The 21625-nt window shown below is 41.2% G+C and overlaps 1 protein-coding gene across 1 annotated transcript in view; it reads left to right on the top strand.

The window, feature by feature from the left end:
* Nucleotides 1–789: 789 nt before the first annotated feature.
* Nucleotides 790–21625, top strand: part of MSR1 (macrophage scavenger receptor 1) — a gene marked incomplete at both ends in the record, with an annotated part of 30648 nt that continues 9812 nt past the window's right edge. The window contains 5 exons of the mRNA XM_084625752.1: nucleotides 790–1200; nucleotides 3646–3832; nucleotides 6033–6113; nucleotides 10843–10923; nucleotides 20452–20505. Of these exons, the coding sequence (XP_084481878.1) occupies nucleotides 790–1200; nucleotides 3646–3832; nucleotides 6033–6113; nucleotides 10843–10923; nucleotides 20452–20505 (814 nt within the window). The remainder of the gene's footprint in view (nucleotides 1201–3645; nucleotides 3833–6032; nucleotides 6114–10842; nucleotides 10924–20451; nucleotides 20506–21625) is intronic.

The following is a 21625-nucleotide window of genomic DNA, read 5'->3' on the forward strand; positions in this document are numbered from 1 at the left end:
GTGCAGTGTAGGCAGGGGCTGCGCTTCGCAGCGGGGGAGCTGATGATCATGGTGCCAGCCTCTTCCCAGGGTGGGAACTGAGGTGGGTTGTAGTTCCCCCTCACCATGAGGCATGGTCCCTCTTAGTGGCCCTGCTCCTGCTCCTCCTCTTTTCCCCAAGCCCCTGCCCCCTAGCCAGGCTGGAAGCTGGAGCCAGACCATGGTAAGAGCCATCCAGGGAGCCTAGACCTCTTTGGGGAGCCCTGGACCCTGCATCTCTCCTGGGTGGGATGCCGAGGTGCCTGAGAGCAGCCCCTGGCCCATGTCCCTGCCCCCCAGGGCACACCACCCAGGGCAGGTGGAAAGTTCTGGCCTCCCCACAGTGGCCCGGGCTCCCTGGGCAGCTCTTACCATGGCCATATGTGGAAGTCCTTGCAGGATAGAGGTTTAAGAACACATACAAAACAATAAATTAGGGTCACTGATGGGCAAAACAGAGAGAAAGAGAAAGGACCAGGGTAACAATAAGATCACACTCAGACAGGTGAATGTGGATCTCTTACAATAGAGTTTATTTAATTTTTTTATCATCTCACATGCCATGCCAATTCTGTGGGAACAAAGTAATTTTAACCCATAATATGAGGAATGCTGAGGCCCTGGATAATTTATTTAAGAACAAATTATACAGTCTTGATACTTAATCTATTGATTTAATTATCTCAGTACCCTGCATGATTAAATAATTGAAGAACCTAGCAATAACAGTTGTATTTTCACTTGGAACTTTATTCAGTTCACGTATCCGAGATGGAAAAGAACCTGAAGAATGACACTAATCTAGTTAGTGAGAATAACATACAACGGTGCTTCAGTGGAGATTGTCCTGGCAAAGCAAGAAAAGGAAAAGAGGAGCAGAGAGAACTCATCATAGCTCATACTGAAGCTTTACATCAAATTGCCAAAGAGATTTCAGAGCTGAAAACTAACCTTCACCAAAAGTCAGAGCATTTCCGAAATCTAAGCACAGCAACTGAACAAAAGCTCTGGGAGGTTGGCCTTCAGATTAACACCTCAACCTTAGCAATGCAAGTCCTTCGGAAGTTGATAGAAGATATTCAGACCTCATTTAGGTTTCTGAATTTGACATTAGCTGAAGTTCAGTCTGCTGCAGAAGACAGGAACAATAAATACACAGGAGTGTTCCTTAAACAGCTAGAGGTAGGAAGCTACATTGATTTTGTCACAAGTTTTAAGGCATTGATAGGATCCCCCATCCGTTGGCAAAAGAAAAGGTAACAGCTTTGCCGTGTAGATGGTCAGATTGTTGTTCTTATGACAAATTTGGGAATACATTTTCAGAAGGGCAGAGGGAACAGCTTTTCTTTCTACAAGTGCAATTTGTATCTACTAACATTCATTCCCATATTTTTGCACCAGGAAAATGAACTACATATGCAAATTAGACAACTTAGACCTCTTTCTACTTACCTGATTTGCACCTGACCATGAGATAATTAGTGCAATTATCCTAATTTTCATCCACAGAAGGAAGGCCGCCCTGTTGAAAAATTACCCGGTCCCAAAGAGATCATGTTGGCAGGTTAACATTTTGTTCATTTACTTTCATCCCAATGGGACTTAGGCTTTAAAAATCCTGCTTAGCACCTATCTGCATATTTAGGGGCATAAATAAAGACCTTTGAAAATCTGTCCCTTAGGAATGTAAGTCTCATTGAAAGTCAATGGACTTAGCTTTCTAAATGCCTAAACACTTTTCTAAATGAAAGTTATAGTAGAAAGCTCCGAAGTAGAGCTTTGCAAATAACTGATGGAAAAATTTTAAAAAAATACATTTTGGGTATGTTCCGAAATGAAACTGTTTCAAATTTTTTGGCAAACTGAAAATTTGAAAAAAATATATATTTGGAGACAAACAAAACATTTTGTTTGACCTGAAAGGAAGCATCTTGCTTCATTTTCAAGCTTTTAAAAAGTTGTTTAAAAATAAAAGTGAATTAAATTTCAAAGTGAAAAGTCATTTCAAATAAAAAAAAATCAAAACGTTTTGTTTAAAAAATGTCAGAACAGGATTTTTTTTCAGAACTTTAGTTTGTTTTTTCAACCTAGACAATTCAGTGAAATGGATTTGAATTCACTAAATGTTTCAGTCAATCCAAATCTGCAGGTTTCAGAGGAAAAAAAGTATTAACCAAAACATTTCACCCAATTCTACTTCCAAGTTACTGGGGCAGTTTGGAAAAAATGTACTAGTGACTACAGTCCTGTACACTAGTCAATATAAAAATGATCAGACATTGACCATTGATTTTAGACAAATATAATGTACCCTTCTTTCTGCAGCAAGTTTTCAAACATAACCATGCAGGTACTGTACTTAACTAAGTGTTAAAGACCAAGGACCAGATTCTAAACTACACCCTTTGTGTAGTCATTCACTCGTGTGCAAAATGAATGCAAAATGCTGCAAAATTATAAGGGTAACACTTCACAATCACTTTCCGCTTCCTAGGCAAAATCCTAAAATGTGGCCAAGATACAGTCAGTGCAACTGAACAGTGGGTGGGGCTTTAAGGCAGCTTTGCATTCCTTCTGTTCAAGAGCCTCCCAGGAGTATGAGCTGATCCCTAGCATAACTTAAAGCAGTTGAGGATCACAAGGACATAGAGGGTATGTTTATGCTGCCTTTAAAAAAACACAACTGGCCTGTGCCAACTGACTTGGGCTCATGAGGCTTGGGCTAAGTGGCTGTTTAACTGTGGTGTAGATATTTGGACTCGGGCTTGAGGTGAGTCTCTAAGACCTTATGAGGTGGGAGTGTCCCAAATCTTGGAACCCAAACATCTACACCACAATTAAATAGTCCCTTAGCCTGATCCCCTTAACCTGAGTCAGCTGGCTCAGACCAGCCACAGGTGTTTAATTGCAGTGTAGTCATACCCAGAGACTCCCTTTTCCCCAAAATGTCCCCTCCACAGAGTAGGGATGGCATAGAGCTGCTCTGCTTTAAAAAAAAAGAAAGTAATACTCTATATGAAGAACTGAGCCCTAGTTTTATATGGCATTTTGCGAGATAGACTTCAATGGGAGCAGAGTAAGGCCAACGCTGAGCACTTCTGAAAATCCCATCCACCTTTCATTGTGTATCTTGGCCACCTCTGTCAGGTTGCAAAGAATCTGATGTAGTCTCCTAAGAGTTTAAAATAATTTGATACTGTTCTGGGGAAGAATAACCTGATTTAAAATAAGTGAACAACACTCAGATGCATCTGAAGACGTGGTTTTTCACCCACAAAAGCTTATGCCCAAATAAATCTGTTAGTCTCTAAGGTGCCACTGGACTCCTTGTTGGTTTTGAACAACACTGTATTTGCACAAGAAATCCTGAACTGCCAGAAGGTATTATTTCAGTTCTAATGCATCTTAATATCAATAAGGGGCACAAACCTTGCTCAGGGGAATGGTCTTTTCTCACTGGAGTAATTTATTTACTCCCAAGCAGATTCTTTTCTCACTTTTGTTTATTTACCATGTCTATCCCAAAGAATGTAAAAAATAACAATAAAGGGGATTACTCAAATGAGTAAGGTCTCGGACCATCAGTGTTAGAATGAAATACCTAATGATGCTAATATATTTTTACAGGATATCACAAACCTGTGGGATAATTGGTACAACACATCAGCAACCATTGTTACCATAAAACAACAACAAAGCAATCTGGAGCAAGAAATTAAAGGCGAAGTGAAACTTTTGAATAATATCACAAATGACCTCAGATTAAAAGACTGGGAGCATTCAGTAGCGTTAAGGAATATTACATTAGTGCAAGGTAATTTCTGGTGGTTCTTAAAATAAGAATCGGTTAAAATATTTAAGAGTTATCATAAGTGACAAGAAAGGACAGGGATTAAACAGATAAGGTAAGCTATCACTGTAACTGCTGATCCTGTACGTGCTGTTGTGGTAAATAGAGGACATATTTCTCCAGCAATGTCAATTCCCATAGCTTCCAATCCTGCAAACACTTATTCATGAATTTAGTGTTATGCTCATTTGTGTTTACAGGCTGAAGTAGGTAATAATTATTAGCAAGATTACAATTGAAGTAGCAAAATAGAACAATGGTCCATCTATTCCATACCAGCAGTGGCCTATGATGGATGCTTCATATTTGACTAATGAGGCAATGCTACCTCATAGGGTAAATTAATTCCTAACCCTTGCTGATGAACCCTGAAGAATGAGAACTGCTCAGACTTAAGCTGATTCATGAGATGCTATTTATTTATATAAATGTCTATTCATTTTGTGAATCTCACTGATTCGCCATTGTGTTATTCCAGTTTTACATATGTGTATGTCCTTTGATTTTAATGGTGTTACAACAAGAAAAAGCTGGAACATCGCTGTGATGACTCAGACTCAGAGATTGCTGAAGGCCAGATTCTGCATTGAGAATGTCATGCACTAACTTCTGAAACTTGGCAGACACCCTTTGACTTCAATGGAGATCCACCCACATGCTCCTCAATGCAGGATAATGACCTAAATGTCATTCTTTCTGACTATTTGCCAAGGGAACTAAATGTCCATGACTGTCTGGATTTTTTTCTCAATTTTATACTTAAGTATTTTTCAGAGAGTGTTGGTCTTGAATAAATGGAAAGTTATACAATTAAATTTGTAGATTAAAAATGCAATTATAGGCACACATTGGACTGCACATTCTTTTAACTTTACTTCCCATAACTCCAAATGAAGATGATGAGGATAATTGTCACATCAGGATCTGTAAACTGATTGTTCTTGAGAGAGACAATTAATGTGACAAAGCAAGAAAGAATTATCAAGAAGTAGATGAAAGCATGATCAAAGAACAAGCAGAAAAAATAAACATTTTTCCAGACTATTTTCTCATGAGATCAAACTTTTTTTTCAAATTCTCACTGAAACAAAAGAAAAAATACTTTAAATTTTTCAGTTTAAAAAAAAATCCAAATCTCGATTTCATGTTTCTTGTCGTAACAAAACCACCTATTATGGTGTAACACTAACATGAATAATATACAATGTGCCCATCTAATGGTAATGTTTAGTATTGCAAATGTTTTGTGTTGCTCTGGTTGGTTATGTCAATAACGTAACAAGGTCCTGCAATGATGTTGACACTGTTAGAGCATTAAAGAAATTAGACTAGTTCTTATTGGAACCAGTGTGAGAATGTGCATTTGACATTGCACGCTGCAGGTTCACAGTAGCAAACCGCAGAGTTAATTTAGTCTTCCAAAACAGAAAATAAACCTAACCAAATTAACCCTACAGTTTGCTACTGTGAACCTGCAGCATGCAATGTCAAACATACATTCTCAGACTGGTTCCAATAAGAACCAGTCTAATTTCTTATATATTTATTATTGCAGTTGAGTTATACAAGTATCAGATTTTACGCTGAAAACATATGATAAAAAAGTAATTATCTTCCCCATTTTTTGAAAACTGAACAGTTTGTACTTTTAGAAAGAAACCTAAGCATTTACAATGGAGTAAAATGTTTTTCAAAGATCATGTAGTTGCTTTCCTTCTTTTTATTATATCCTCTCTGTTGAATTCTTTAGGCATCATTTTAATAAATACATTTTATATGTTGCTTTGAATATTGCTATGACAGTGCACTTTTTCACTCAATTGCATAAAGTATCTATGCTGTTTCATTTTCATCCTCTTCCCTCGCCTTTAGTTCTTTTCCTCTGCATTCCACCAAAACATGACCTTCTGTGTTTCAGGAATCAAGGTTTTAGAAACTCCAACCTCTAGGTCTTTGGTTAAGAGTCCTAAATGGGGGCTATACTTTGTTTTCTATCACTTGCATGCAGTAGTATCCCTATCAGTGTTATGGTGGTTGAACCACCACAATGGCAGATTGGTCTTTTTCTGAATATTGCTAATGAAAAATGATAAGCCTATCCTTTCGTGTATGTAATAAATTAATGATTTACAGTAATGGTGTATCATGTCCAAATTTTTTAAAGGTCCTCCTGGGCCCAAAGGAGAGAAAGGTGATAAAGGTGTCAGAGGAGATCAAGGCGTAGAAGGAGTTCATGGGCTAAGAGGTACGTTGGCTGTCATATAATGAATAATCCTGAGAACAAGGTGCACGTACTGGATACTCAATAAAGTCACGCTTATGATCATGTGAAGTCCCAGGTAAAAGGTTAATTGTTGAAATCTAAACCCTATCGTACAGAAAAGATTTGCTTTAAATTCAGAAAATATGAACTATTCTATATGGATTTAGTTCAGATTAGCTTGCTGAACAATCTTCCCAGATGCCTAATAACTGGTGCAACCAGCTTGATAACTGTATGTTGGTGGTATCTATCGCATATTGAACACTTGACTTTGCTTATTTTTTTTTGTCTTAGATGAAGATAAATCGTTTCATTTTAAAACCACAAAAACAAACAAAAATCGCCAATAGGCTACATCTTGTGTGTGTGTGTGTGCGCGTGTGTGTTTTAAAAGAAAACCCAACAGATTCGGAGAAATACACTACATAAATATCAGACAGACTCTAGCTGGATTCTATTTCTCTCGTGATGTACTGGAATAGATCTGTTTCAACTCACTGGATGTGAATTTAAATGCTGAGTAGAATACAAATTCACTTTCACCTTTGCTGTCAGCAACTGTATGTAGTTTATTTGGAGCAAGTCTTGGTTTTTACCATTTTTCTATATGTTTTATTTGCTAAAATCTATAGCATAATTAATAAACTTTAGAAATTAAAGAAGATAAAGGGAAATATTATTTCCTTCTAAAAGAATAAGAGAAGTCAGCGAGTAAAATAATTGGCTCTTAATTCCTCATAAGTATCACAAAAACCCGGGTAGTGTTTCAAAGCAAGGACTGTATACAGGACGATGTGTTTTTTACTTTGCATATCATCTCATGAAGCTAGAAAAAGCCCAAATATGTAGCACTACATTATTTTCATCATCTTTGATTACGTAAATCTCTTTCCATCCCTGATCAATGTATTGACCAGTCCAAGTTTAATTAGTTTAAAAGTTTAAAAGCAAGAGTTTGGTTCCTGACTGTCCTTCTGATCATTTTGCTTAAGAAACTAATGCATCAGCTGAAAGCCTATCTATGGGGATTCCTTGTCCTTGAATATTCTGCCAGATTAGCTTTATCTTGAAGAGTCAGTTTACATGACTGCACATCTGTGGATCTTGACAATAGTGCATTAATGTCATGAGCAAGGGAAGTAACCAGTATTATATCAAAGTCCACAACCTTTGCTATTATCAAGGCTCTGTCAGCATTTCCATTATAAACTACTATCGTCAAAGCTTTGTAACTCAACCATAAAAGGTCAGTCTGGATGACAACTTGCAAATGGTTTCATTTTGGGAGCATCTTTTTCAGCTGTTCCTAAACTTTACGTTTGCAAAATGAAAAGCACCAATATTTTACCTTTTGTTGTTGTTTGTTTTGGTTTGTTTTTTTGGAAGATGAGGGGCAAGGCAAAAGAGATTCTTGTAAATGAAGTGTGAAAATGAACTTTTTAAGTCTCTTAGATTGCACTGATCACACAGATTGGCCTTGGCTTAATTTGGAAAACCACAGAAACAACTACAAATGATACAAAAAGTGTCTTCTGATTATTTTCAACAATAATGTTTCCCAGAGTACTAACTCTGAATACCTGCCTACTTGACCCATCTACTTTAACAATTACAGTAACTTGTTATATGAATGATGTAACAGTAATAATCTATGACTTTCAGTGATGTTAATGGGAGGTCTGCACATGGCTCAAGCATGTTTTATGACTGAATATGTTTACGTGTCAGAGCATGAAAACACCAGTACATTGAAAACTCTCCTACTCCATCTGTACAGTACCTAGCACATTGGGGCCCCATTCTTGGATGGTCCTTAAGCACTACTGTAATAAACATAATTTATAATAATAGTGTTAAAACGTATACCAGTGTTTAGTCCACTAGGTTGTTTTCCGTGGATGTTGACTGATTAATCTCTAACAGTATGAAGTACTTTTATCTCTGGCATTTGTAAAAATTGACTTCATTTAAGGAAGACAAAGAGGGAGGATCATTTGAAATTATGGAAGGAAGCAGAGGCAGATACATCATTAACAAGGCAAAAGCAGCTAAAGTCTGTGGATCTTGTATTAATAGGAAGTCCTAGATCTCTTAAAAACTATGGAGCAGGTCATCAGAAAGTGTAAATTTATATAATACTCTGATGTTTTATAGAGCTATGTTGATTTACACCAGCTGCGAATTTGGACCTATGTATTTATTCTGTAAAATGTATTATGAAATCAAGGGTCAGAACCTTCACTGATGTTAACTGGCTTAGCATTATTGACTTCAATGCAACTACACAATTTATACCAGCTGAGCATATGGACCTTGATAGTAACAGCTGAAGAATGTATAATGTGGGAATGATGTAACTACATTTCTGAAATATCTACCAAGACCAAAACTATTTTCTCTGAAAAAGGAATAAAGGAAATTTAAAATCGGTTCATCTTGTATGCTCTAGCCATTAGGAAGAAAAAAATAATCTTTTCTAGCTATGAAAAACAGGAAATTAAGTTCAGTTAAAACTCACACACCAGTTGACTAACTAGGAACCTATAGTCTAACTTAGTTTGTAAATGAAATCTGCCAGGAACGGGGAGAGCTGGATCTCAGGAACCCATCCTAAACTAAGGTAATCAGGAGACAGCAGAGCTACAAGTTTTTGCAATGTTGAAGAACACAGAGCCAAACAGAAGGAACTCTATATATTTTCCATATATAATTGGGGGAAGAGGGGAGTAATCTGGTGGTTTGCACAGGTAAAAAACACTAGAGAAGAAGGAAGTCATGGAAACAAACATGGCCGTAAACGAATAACCAGAAATGGCTATAACGCTGTCTGAAATAGCAGGCAAGTCTGATATGGCTACTATTCTGACTGGAATATACAAAACAGTGAAGGCCTTAAAGAAATTGTCCACAAACCAGGAGTGATGACCAAACGTTAACATTTTCTTTTGCTGAATGAATGTGATTATTAAAATATTCTATTAGGCATTAATTTAGAGACACTTAAGAGATATTATTATAATTGTTTAAAACAAATTATAAAGGGAGGGACAGAGGTTGAGAAAGCTTTTCTTAAATGTAGAATCAGAATATTAAAATGCAGAAAAATGATAAGTGCATAATGTTGGGAAAACCCTTCAGTGTCTGAAGGACTTGAATCCCTTCAGCAGAGTTTCTTTGGGTATTAATATGGGAATTAATACAATATAATTATCTGATAAGATATTGGACTGTGTACTTTTTCACAGCACATCCATCTCTCTTAAGCTCTAGTGATGAAAGTATGCTATCTAGCCTTTGACAATAAGGCCTGATCAAAGTCCATTATAGTAAATGGAAAGAATTACGGTAGAGTTACAGATCCAAGGAATTACAGACCAGTCAATTTAACTTCAGTAGCTGAAAAGATAAGGCAGCAAATCATTAAGCAATTAATTTACAAACACTGAGATGATAATAAGGTGATAAATAACAGTCAGCATGGATTTGTCAAGAACAAATCATATCAAACCAGCCTGTTAGCTTTCTCTGACAGTGTATCAAGCCTTGTAGATGGGGTGGGTGAAAGCGTTAGACATGGTATATCTTGACTTTAGTAAGTCTTCTGATACTGTCTCGCATGACCTTCTCATAAACAAACTAGGAAATACAACCTAGATGGAGTTACTATAAGATGGGTGCATAACTCAATGGAAAACCTTTCCCAGAGAGTAGATATCAGTGGTTCACAGTTGAGCTGGAAGGTGTCAAGGTTCCTTCCCCACTCTGAACTCTAGGGTACAGATGTGGGGACCTGCAGGAAAACCTCCTAAGCTTACTTTCACCAGCTTAGGTTAAAACTTCCCCAAGGTACAGATTATTTTACCCTTTGCCCTTGGACTTCCATTGCCACCACCAAACGTTTATCTGGATTTATTTTTATTAGGAAAGCGTTGTTTGGAAATGTCTTTCCGCAAAAAATCCTCCCAACCCTTGCACCCCACTTCCTGGGGAAGGTTTGGTTAAAATCCTCACCAATTTGCACAGATGACCACAGACCCAAACCCTTGGATCTTAACAACAATGAAAAAGCATTCAGTTTCTGAAAAGAAGGATTTTAATAGAAGTAGTAAAAAGTAAAAAAGAATCACCTCTGTAAAATCAGGATGGTAAATACCTTACAGGGTAATTAGATTCAAAACATAGAGAATCCCTCTAGGCAAAACCTTAAGTTACAAAAAGACACACAGACAGGAATAGTCATTCTATTCAGCACAGTTCTTTTCTCAGCCATTTAAAGAAATCATAATCTAACACATACCTAGCTAGATTACTTACTAAAGTTCTAAGACTCCATTCCTGGTCTATCCCCAGCAAAAGCAGCATACAGACAGACACAGACCCCTTTGTTTCTCTCCCTCCTCCCAGCTTTTGAAAGTATCTTGTCTCCTCATTGGTCATTTTGGTCAGATGCCAGCGAGGTTATCCTAGCTTCTTAATCCTTTACAGGTGAGAGGATTTTTCCTCTGGCCAGGAGGGATTTTAAAGGGGTTTACCTTCCCTTTATATTTATGACAGAAGGGCATATCCAGTGGCGTCCCATAGGGATCAGTTCTGGGTCTGGTTTGTTCAATATCTTCATCAATGATTTAGATAATAGCCTAGAGAGTATACAACAGTGATTTTGATCTGTAATATTCAGACTTGCACTAATTCATTTCTCTGGTTTTGCTAGGTTTTCCTGGAGCCAAAGGGGAAGTTGGACAACAAGGTCGTCCTGGAAATCTTGGACAAAAAGGATCAAAGGGAATTCCAGGTATAGTGATTATAGCAAGCAATTAATAGCAATATAGACAAGACATTCAAGTTGAGGTATTTGTCCTGACTGGATTTAAAATGATCCCAGCAGAATTCTTCGATAAGATCAGACCTGATCATTCATCTCAAAAATATCTCTCTCCTCAGGATGGATGGCAAAGCTTAAGTAACTATGGCCCTCAATTGCACAATGCTTTCCCCTCCTCTAGTCAGCTATAAAATATAAAGTACTATAAAAAGAAAGATCATGGGGCATACTACAGCCCTGAGCCATCTGATTTACACCACTCTGGCAGCACAAAGTGGGTAGAAGGCCAACTTAAACAGCTGTTTGGGGATTCCCTCAATGTAGGACCCCTGTACGATAACTAACCCCTTCTTGACATTTGTATAAGGGGCACATCAGTGACCCTGCTTTGGTTTGGAAGGGGTTAAAGGGCTGCCCCGGGGAGCCAATCAGAAGCAGACTTGAGGCAGCCAATCAGGGCCTGACTGGGTCAATATAAGAAGGGCTCCTGGGGAGAAGGAAGTCAGTCTTGCTGTAGCAGTGGAATAAGAAGGACCTAGCTGTCTGGTGGAGACAGGGATACCTGGAACACAGCAGTACTGAGAAAGGGCAGGCTGAGCTGGGGAGCTCTGGCCTGGTGACCTCCCGGGCTGAGGTCTTGCAGCAAAGCCTGAGGAGGTACTAGGGCTGCAGGGAAGCAGCCAGGCCAAGAAAATGCAGCAAGTCGATGAGTGGTAATTTCAGACTGCAGTTTGCCCCTGAGAGAAGGGGCAATTTCAGACTGCTGTTTGCCCCTAGATGATGACTGGCAGTAGCCACTGAGGCAAGGTGGTATAGGGGGTTGGGGTTCCCCTGGGAGGGGAGACCCAGTGTGTGGGAGGGCAGCATCCCAAGGTAAGGAACTCTGAGGTCCAGGAGGCACACGGGGCCAGAGGTGGTGGAGACAACAGGGCAGGTAACTGAGGGTAAGAAACCAGCCAGAGGAGGGCGCTCCTGAGCTGGATGAGCTAATTCCCGGAATGACCAGCAGGAGGCACCACTCCGGTGAGTGCTCTGCCTTACTACATGTAGACAATTATGATAAATTAGGTACTGTTTCCTTTACACCACAACAAGTCACTTCATATAAGAAATGACAAATAGCACAGTGAAGGAAAGGGACATTATAGAAAAGGGGAAAGAGAATTACAAAAGAATGAAGAGGGAGAAAGAAAAGAGCCACATAAAAAGGAAACACAAAGAATCAGAACTATTTTTTATTTTAATTTTTTGGAAGCTGATTACTTTTTTATTTGTACATAAAACTATATGCACTAGTACACTAAATACTAATGCAAGCCATTATCATATGGACTTAGTTGAGAATGCTGCTCCATAAATACATGTACATGGAGCCAACAGGAAGGTTGCTGAGTTTGTTCATCATTTCTGAAAATCAAGTCACTTATTTTGGTATCTAGAAAGGATTTAGGAGGTTAACTGCAGGTTCCTATTTTTGCACTTCTCAAGTAGGCATTTTTGACCACAAGTTCACTGGAAATGTGGCTAGTGTTATCCACAGTTATGCATTTATTTTGAGGGATTTTTTTTGGTCACAATGTTATTTTGAATGAATTTTTATCTTTAAATTTAATTTTCTTAACATGCAGTACCAATATTCACAAATAGCTTCCCTGTTCCTGAGAAGTTTTACACGTAAATTAAATCATTGTAGAAACTTCAGGAAAATCAAACCCAGAAGAAACCAAATCACTATTGTACACTAAGGATAATCCCCAAAACTGAAATTGCTCTGTCAGTAGTAGGGTGTGGGTGCTTGGCCTGAGAGCTCCCCTCCCTAAGAAAAAAAAAACAACATCTTTTTTCTTCAGATGTTGTGGATGCTGTGGGTAGAGTGAAAGGGAGAGATGTACTCCAATGTAGCTGTCATAAATATAAAGGGAAGGGTAAACCCCTTTGAAATCCCTCCTGGCCAGGGGAAAGCTCCTCTCACCTGTAAAGGGTTAAGAAGCTAAAGGTAACCTCGCTGGCACCTGACCAAAATGACCAATGAGGAGACAAGATACTTTCAAAAGCTGGGAGGAGGGAGAGAAACAAAGGGTTTGTGGGTCTGTCTGTAGTCGTCTTGGCCGGGGACAGAACAGGAATGGAGTCTTAGAACTTTTAGTAAGTAATCTAGCTAGGTATGTGTTAGATTATGATTTCTTTAAATGGCTGAGAAAAGAATTGTGCTGAATAGAATAACTATTTCTGTCTGTGTATCTTTTTTGTAACTTAAGGTTTTGCCTAGAGGGGTTCTCTATGTTTTTGAATCTAATTACCCTGTAAGATATATACCATCCTGATTTTACAGGGGGGATTTCTTTATTTCTATTTACTTCTATTTTTTATTAAAAGTCTTCTTGTAAAACACTGAATGCTTTTTCATTGTTCTCAGATCCAAGGGTTTGGGTCTGTAGTCACCTAGGCAAATTGGTGAGGCTTTTTACCAAACCTTGTCCAGGAAGTGGGGTGCAAGGTTTTGGGAAGTATTTTGGGGGGAAGGACGCGTCCAAACAGCGCTTCCCCAGTAACCAGTATTAGTTTGGTGGTGGTAGCGGCCTGTCCAAGGGGTAATATTTTGTACCTTGGGGAAGTTTTGACCTAAGCTGGTAAAGATAAGCTTAGGAGGTTTTTCATGCAGGTCCCCACATCTGTACCCTAGAGTTCAGAGTGGGGGAGGAACAGTGACATGGTGGCACAGTGGTGGGATTAACCTGAAATCATTTTGAGATCCAGTTGAGATTTTTTGAACTAGAAATACAGATTTTAAAAAGGAATTTTTAGGAAGTCCAGAAGGCAGCTTTGAAACTGAAAGCAGCTTGGTTTCTCTCTGCTTTGTGGCCAAGCAGAGACAAAAGGGGATTATCTTGTGAATTGCAGGTTTTCTTGCCTGGAGGCAGGGTACTTAACTCCTGCAGGGAAATTCACAGTCTTCCAACCCAGAGGTTTTTTTTTTTCTTTTCTTCCTAAAAGTAAATAGGGGGTGTGTGCTCTACCCATTTGCCTGGAGACAAAAGTGGCAGGGTTTTTTTTTAGGATTTTGATTTTTTTTTTTTGTTTTACAAGGAGCACAGGTTTGAAAAGAAATTTTTTTTTTTCTTTGGGCTGGGTAAGCAGTTTTCCAAGTAGTTGGAGGTTTTTTGCTTTAATTTGGGCCCAGAGCAGAGACAAGGGAATTGTCTTTTTCTGTAGGCTGACAATCACTATCAGAGAATAGGTACTCTATTCCAGCACAGCAAAAGTTTACAGCCAAGTTTTGTTTGTTTATTTCTAAACCTCGGGTGTAAAGTTAGTTAAAAACAGAGAGGTTAGAATGGCCAAATCCTCAGCTCGACTACAGCTGGAATTAGCCAAATTTCAGGCTGAGGAAAAACAAAGGGAACATGAAAGACAGATAGAACTCATGCGGCTGGAGAAGGAGGTACAGGAGGCTGCCCACAAGAGGGAAATGGAGGCAAGGAAGCATGTGGAGGAGATGGAGAGGATAAAGGCCCAGCAGAATATACCAACAAACCCTAGCAATCCTTCTCCAGGTACCACTTCCCATCCCAGAAAGTTCCCCACCTACAAGGCAGGTGATGATACTGAGGCCTTCTTAGAAAACTTCGAAAGGGCCTGCCTTGGGTACAACATCTCTACTGACCAATACATGGTAGAGCTGAGGCCGCAGCTCAGTGGACCCTTAGCTGAGGTGGCAGCTGAAATGCCTAAAGAACACATGAACAAGTATGAACTGTTTAAATCCAAGGCGAGAGTCAGAATGGGGATAACACCCGAGCAGTCTCGTCGGAGGTTCAGAGCCCTAAGGTGGAAACCAGACATGTCATTTACCCGACATGCCTACCACATTGTAAAACATTGGGATGCCTGGATATCAGGAGCAAGTGTTGAATCTCCAGTAAATTTGCCCTTCCTAATGCAAATGGAACAATTCTTAGAGGGTGTTCCTGAGGAAATAGAAAGATACATCCGAGATGGGAAACCCAAAACTGTAATTGAGGCAGGAGAGATTGGAGCCAGATGGGTGGAGGTGGCAGAGAAGAAGAAAACTGGTCGCAGTTGGAGCGGAGACCAGAAGGGACCACCCCAGACCACACCCTATTACCGGGGGCCGCCCAAAGCCCCACCTACCTCCCAAAGAACCCTCCAGACCCCTTATCGTCCCACCACCCCGTTCTCCAGCAACCCTCCTCGCCCCGGTGACCCGTCAGCTGGACGATGTTTTAAATGTAACGAGCTGGGGCATGTAAAGGCCAACTGCCCCAAGAACCCCAACAGATTACAGTTCATTGCACCGGAATCACACCAGAGGTCCACAGGCCCAGATACCTCCCAGATACCCTTGGAGCGGAGGGAAACTGTGAGTGTGGGTGGGAAGAAGGTCACCGCGTGGAGGGACACCGGAGCACAAGTGTCAGCTATCCATGCTTCCTTAGTGGACCCCAATTTAATCAACCCAGAGATCCAAGTGACGATTCAACCCTTCAAGTCCAACTCTTTCAATTTGCCTACAGCCAAGTTGCCTGTCCAGTACAAGGGCTGGTCAGGAATGTGGACTTTTGCAGTCTATGATGATTATCCCATCCCCATGCTGTTGGGGGAAGACTTGGCCAATCATGTGAAGCAGGCCAAGAGGGTGGGAATGGTCACCCGCAACCAGGCTAAACAAGCCGTGAGGCCTAGCTCTGTTCCGGAAACTTCTATCAGGACCCAGTCAGAGGTGATGGACCTGGACCCCAGGCCAATGTCTGCAACAGCAGTAGTGGATCCAGTCCCAGAGACCCAGACGGAACCAGTCCCAGAACCGGAACCAGCCAAACAACCAACACCAGACCCCGTGCCAGCACTGAATCCAGTACTTGCAACCTCAACACCAGAGGGCCCCACCGAACCTGAACTGGCAGCAGCCGATAACCCTACACAAGAGGCTCAGCCGGAGCCTGAATCCCAACATAGTGCACCAGCGGAGAGCGGTTCACAGTCAACAGAAACAGCTCCATCCCCTATATCGCTTCCAGAGGGACCAAGCCTATGTCCCCAATCCAATGAGGAACTGATGTCTCCAGCATCAAGGGAACAGTTCCAGACCGAACAGGAAGCAGATGAAAGCCTCCAGAGAGCTTGGACGGCGGCACGGAGCAACCCACCGCCTCTCAGCTCTTCTAATCGATCCAGGTTTGTTGTAGAAAGAGGACTTTTATACAAGGAAACTCTTTCTGGGGGACACCAGGAAGACTGGCATCCTCAGAGACAGTTGGTAGTTCCAACTAAATACCGGGCCAAGCTCTTGAGCTTAGCCCATGATCACCCTAGTGGCCATGCTGGGGTGAACAGGACCAAAGACCGTTTGGGGGGGTCATTCCACTGGGAGGGAATGGGCAAGGATGTTTCTACCTATGTCCAGTCTTGTGAGGTGTGCCAAAGAGTGGGAAAACCCCAAGACCAGGTCAAAGCTCCTCTCCAGCCACTCCCCATCATTAAAGTTCCATTTCAGCGAGTAGCTGTGGATATTCTGGGTCCTTTTCCGAAAAAGACACCCAGAGGAAAGCAGTACATACTGACTTTCATGGATTTTGCCACCCGATGGCCAGAAGCAGTAGCTCTAAGCAACACCAGGGCTAAAAGTGTGTGCCAGGCACTAGCAGACATTTTTGCCAGGGTAGGTTGGCCCTCCGACATCCTCACAGATGCAGGGACTAGTTTCCTGGCAGGAACTATGAAAAACCTTTGGGAAGCTCATGGGGTAAATCACTTGGTTGCCACTCCTTACCATCATCAAACAAATGGCATGGTGGAGAAGTTTAATGGAACTTTGGGGGCCATGATACGTAAATTCGTAAATGAGCACTCCAATGATTGGGACCTAGTATTGCAGCAGTTGCTCTTTGCCTACAGAGCTGTACCACATCCCAGTTTAGGGTTTTCCCCATTTGAACTTGTATATGGCCGTGAGGTTAAGGGGCCATTGCAGTTGGTGAAGCAGCAATGGGAGGGATTTACACCTTCTCCAGGAACTAACATTCTGGACTTTGTAACCAACCTACAAAACACCCTCCGAACCTCTTTAGCCCTTGCTAGAGAAAACTTACAGGATGCTCAAAAAGAGCAAAAAGCCTGGTATGATAAACATGCCAGAGAGCGTTCCTTCAAAGTAGGAGACCAGGTCATGGTCTTAAAGGCGCTCCAGGCCCATAAAATGGAAGCATCGTGGGAAGGGCCATTCGTGGTCCAGGAGCGCCTGGGAGCTGTTAATTATCTCATAGCATTCCCCACCTCCAACCGAAAGCCTAAGGTGTATCATATTAATTCTCTAAAGCCCTTTTATTCCAGAGAATTAAAGGTTTGTCAGTTTACAGCCCAGGGAGGAGACGACGCTGAGTGGCCTGAAGGTGTCTACTACGAAGGGAAATGTGCTGGTGGTGTGGAAGAGGTGAACCTCTCCATGACCCTTGGGCGTATGCAGCGACAGCAGATCCAGGAGCTGTGCACTAGCTACGCGCCAACGTTCTCAGCCACCCCAGGACTGACTGAACGGGCATACCACTCCATTGACACAGGTAATGCTCACCCAATTAGGGTCCAACCTTACCGGGTGTCTCCTCAAGCTAAAACTGCTATAGAACGGGAGATCCAGGATATGTTACAGATGGGTGTAATCCGCCCCTCTGAAAGTGCATGGGCATCTCCAGTGGTTCTAGTTCCCAAACCAGATGGGGAAATACGTTTTTGCGTGGACTACCGTAAGCTAAATGCTGTAACTCGCCCAGACAACTATCCCATGCCACGCACAGATGAACTATTAGAGAAACTGGGAAGGGCCCAGTTCATCTCTACCTTGGACTTAACCAAGGGGTACTGGCAGGTACCGCTAGATGAATCTGCCAAGGAAAGGTCAGCCTTCATCACACATCTCGGGCTGTATGAATTTAATGTACTCCCTTTCGGGCTGCGAAATGCACCCGCCACTTTCCAAAGACTTGTAGATGGTCTCCTAGCGGGATTAGGAGAATATGCAGTCGCCTACCTTGACGATGTGGCCATATTTTCGGATTCCTGGGCAGACCACCTGGAACATCTACAAAAAGTCCTTGAGCGCATAAGGGAGGCAGGACTAACTGTTAAGGCTAAGAAGTGTCAAATAGGCCTAAACAGAGTGACTTACCTTGGACACCAGGTGGGTCAAGGAACTATCAGCCCCCTACAGGCCAAAGTGGATGCTATCCAAAAGTGGCCTGTCCCAAAGTCAAAGAAACAGGTTCAATCCTTCTTAGGCTTGGCCGGTTATTACAGACGATTTGTACCGCACTACAGCCAAATCGCTGCCCCACTGACAGACCTAACCAAAAAGAAACAGCCAAATGCTGTTCAGTGGACCGGAAAGTGTCAGAAGGCCTTTAACAAGCTTAAAGCGACACTCATGTCTGACCCTGTACTAAGGGCCCCAGACTTTGACAAACCGTTCCTAGTAACCACAGATGCATCCGAGCGTGGTGTGGGAGCAGTTTTAATGCAGAAAGGACCTGATCAAGAATTCCACCCTGTAGTGTTTCTCAGCAAAAAACTGTCTGAGAGGGAAAGCAACTGGTCAGTCACTGAAAAAGAATGTTATGCCATTGTCTACGCTCTGGAAAAGCTACGCCCATATGTTTGGGGACGGCGTTTCCACCTGCAAACCGACCATGCTGCACTAAAGTGGCTTCACACCGTCAAAGAAACTAACAGAAAACTTCTTCGGTGGAGTTTAGCTCTCCAAGATTTTGATTTCGACATCCAACACATCTCAGGAGCTTCTAACAAAGTGGCTGATGCACTCTCCCGTGAAAATTTCCCAGAATCAACTGGTTAAAATCGTCCTTGAGATGTGGAAAATATTGTTAGTCTTTATGTACTTGGTAGTATATTTAGAGATGCATGTGTCTTATTAACTCTGTTTTCCTAGAGCTCCAGGAAGAAATCCCAGCCAGTGTTTCACCCTAGCTGAGATTTGGGGGGCGTGTCATAAATATAAAGGGAAGGGTAAACCCCTTTGAAATCCCTCCTGGCCAGGGGAAAGCTCCTCTCACCTGTAAAGGGTTAAGAAGCTAAAGGTAACCTCGCTGGCACCTGACCAAAATGACCAATGAGGAGACAAGATACTTTCAAAAGCTGGGAGGAGGGAGAGAAACAAAGGGTTTGTGGGTCTGTCTGTAGTCGTCTTGGCCGGGGACAGAACAGGAATGGAGTCTTAGAACTTTTAGTAAGTAATCTAGCTAGGTATGTGTTAGATTATGATTTCTTTAAATGGCTGAGAAAAGAATTGTGCTGAATAGAATAACTATTTCTGTCTGTGTATCTTTTTTGTAACTTAAGGTTTTGCCTAGAGGGGTTCTCTATGTTTTTGAATCTAATTACCCTGTAAGATATATACCATCCTGATTTTACAGGGGGGATTTCTTTATTTCTATTTACTTCTATTTTTTATTAAAAGTCTTCTTGTAAAACACTGAATGCTTTTTCATTGTTCTCAGATCCAAGGGTTTGGGTCTGTAGTCACCTAGGCAAATTGGTGAGGCTTTTTACCAAACCTTGTCCAGGAAGTGGGGTGCAAGGTTTTGGGAAGTATTTTGGGGGGAAGGACGCGTCCAAACAGCGCTTCCCCAGTAACCAGTATTAGTTTGGTGGTGGTAGCGGCCTGTCCAAGGGGTAATATTTTGTACCTTGGGGAAGTTTTGACCTAAGCTGGTAAAGATAAGCTTAGGAGGTTTTTCATGCAGGTCCCCACATCTGTACCCTAGAGTTCAGAGTGGGGGAGGAACCTTGACAGTAGCTTTACCTGGGTTGCAAACCAAAGTTATCTCCATCAGTGTAAGTCACTATTTTACATCAGTACATCATGTCTGGTTTTTCACTGGTCAGAAAGTCTGAGTCTACAAACAGCCAGAAAAAAATATCAGAGGTATGAACCATCCATTCAGCCTAATGAGGTATTACTGTAGAAACTTACTGCCATGTCAAGCTCCTCTGCAACCATGTGAGCAGAAGACTCAATTGTGGGTGGTGTGGGAGAGCTTTTGATGCCACTAACCAATGACAGTGACTCTGCTGTGGAGGTATAGTCTTTTGCACCCTCAGAGTCTTTTGCATAGGTGGGTGACCGTTAAGTCCTCCTTCTCTGGGACTGACTTAAACCTGTCTAAAGAGAAGCAATGGTAGTCTGGGAAAGGAGGGAGCTCCAGTCTCCTCTAAGAGGATTCGTGGTAATATCCTGATAGCTGTGCAGAGAGCTTTTCCTGGTGGAACGGGGGCCATACGGGCCCACAGCGAGTGCTATGTGGGGATGTACCTAGGGCACCAGATTGACTTACTCAAGTCCTGAGAGCTGGTAAAAAAGTCCCTTTCAGAAACCTCCCTTGTTTGACCCTCTCAATGAATTTTTCACATAAATATTGTTACTAATATAGGTCTTTTTAATCTTCTCCACACACACAACTGATTTAGGGCCAAAAGGGGAGAAAGGAGACAAAAGCGGAAGTAGCAACACCATTGCAATATGTAAGTAACACTTAAATAGTTATTTGATTTAAAGAGCATGTATTTTTCTGTTTTTTTCTCTTTACTTAACTTGGTAAGTGTTCTTGTAAGAAAAAAACGTGCCGCTGGGCTTAATGTGGGCAGGCAATATGCAGGCTTCTACATGCAAAACTCTGGCTCTATAACGTAGTCCTGACCTACAGTGACTCCATTAATCCAGTACCGACCCTTTCTGGAACAAAAAAATGTCAAAAAGTGTGTCAAACTGTTTTGTGGCTTTAGTCATATGGATATCCACCAAGATCTACACTCGGAACGCTGAGCTCCATTCAGCTGGAGCCTACATGGCAGATCTCAATGGAACTGAACACAATAGTTTATTTATTTAGTGTTCTGTGTGAAAAAAACCTTTGAGCATTGACAGAAAGATCCAACAGAAATAACTGAGAAAAATAAAATGTGATTAAGTTAAAATAACAGAAAAGCATGGAATTTTAGTCATTAGATGGTTTGGCAACTGCTGCTAAAGAGTAGGTAAGAGTGAGGACTGATGATATTGTTTCATACTAAAACCATTGATCTCTTTCTGTAAGATTCTCACATTATCCAAATTGCAAACGTGCAATTTTTTTTTCACCTGGTGTTTGGGAGTTTAAACTGCACCTATGGCAGTTCTCTGGGTGGGAAATCATTGTATTTATTACCAGGCTTACATTACTTTGAACAAAGGCTCAGACTAGTATTCTGTTTGCTCTAAATAAAAGTTGGTCAAATATCAAGTACAAATAATATGCCAGATCCCACGCCATGACAGAAATGCTTCTAAATCACCTTTATAAAGTGGCCTGTCCCTGTACCATGTTGGCCCCACAGTGCCAGTTAGCGCAATCCGAAGATTAGGAGCACATGGCTATAAAGGTTTATAGAAATAATGCAATCAAATACTGAAATGAAATTACTCAAATAGAATTTTATTTAAATGCAGAAGCTTGTTTCACCCTTAAGATCAAACACCAATTTCTGTTTCCTTGTAGAAAGCAAGGAGAACTACCGGCACTTTCCTTGCTGTCCATTTTTAAACAAAGATAAAATGAGATTCAGTGATAGGATTTTTTTTTTTAAATCCCCAAGACAGTTTAAA

Source organism: Lepidochelys olivacea (assembly GCF_965140295.1).
Source record: "Lepidochelys olivacea isolate rLepOli2 genome assembly, chromosome: 4".
NCBI classification, from domain to species: Eukaryota; Metazoa; Chordata; order Testudines; family Cheloniidae; genus Lepidochelys; species Lepidochelys olivacea.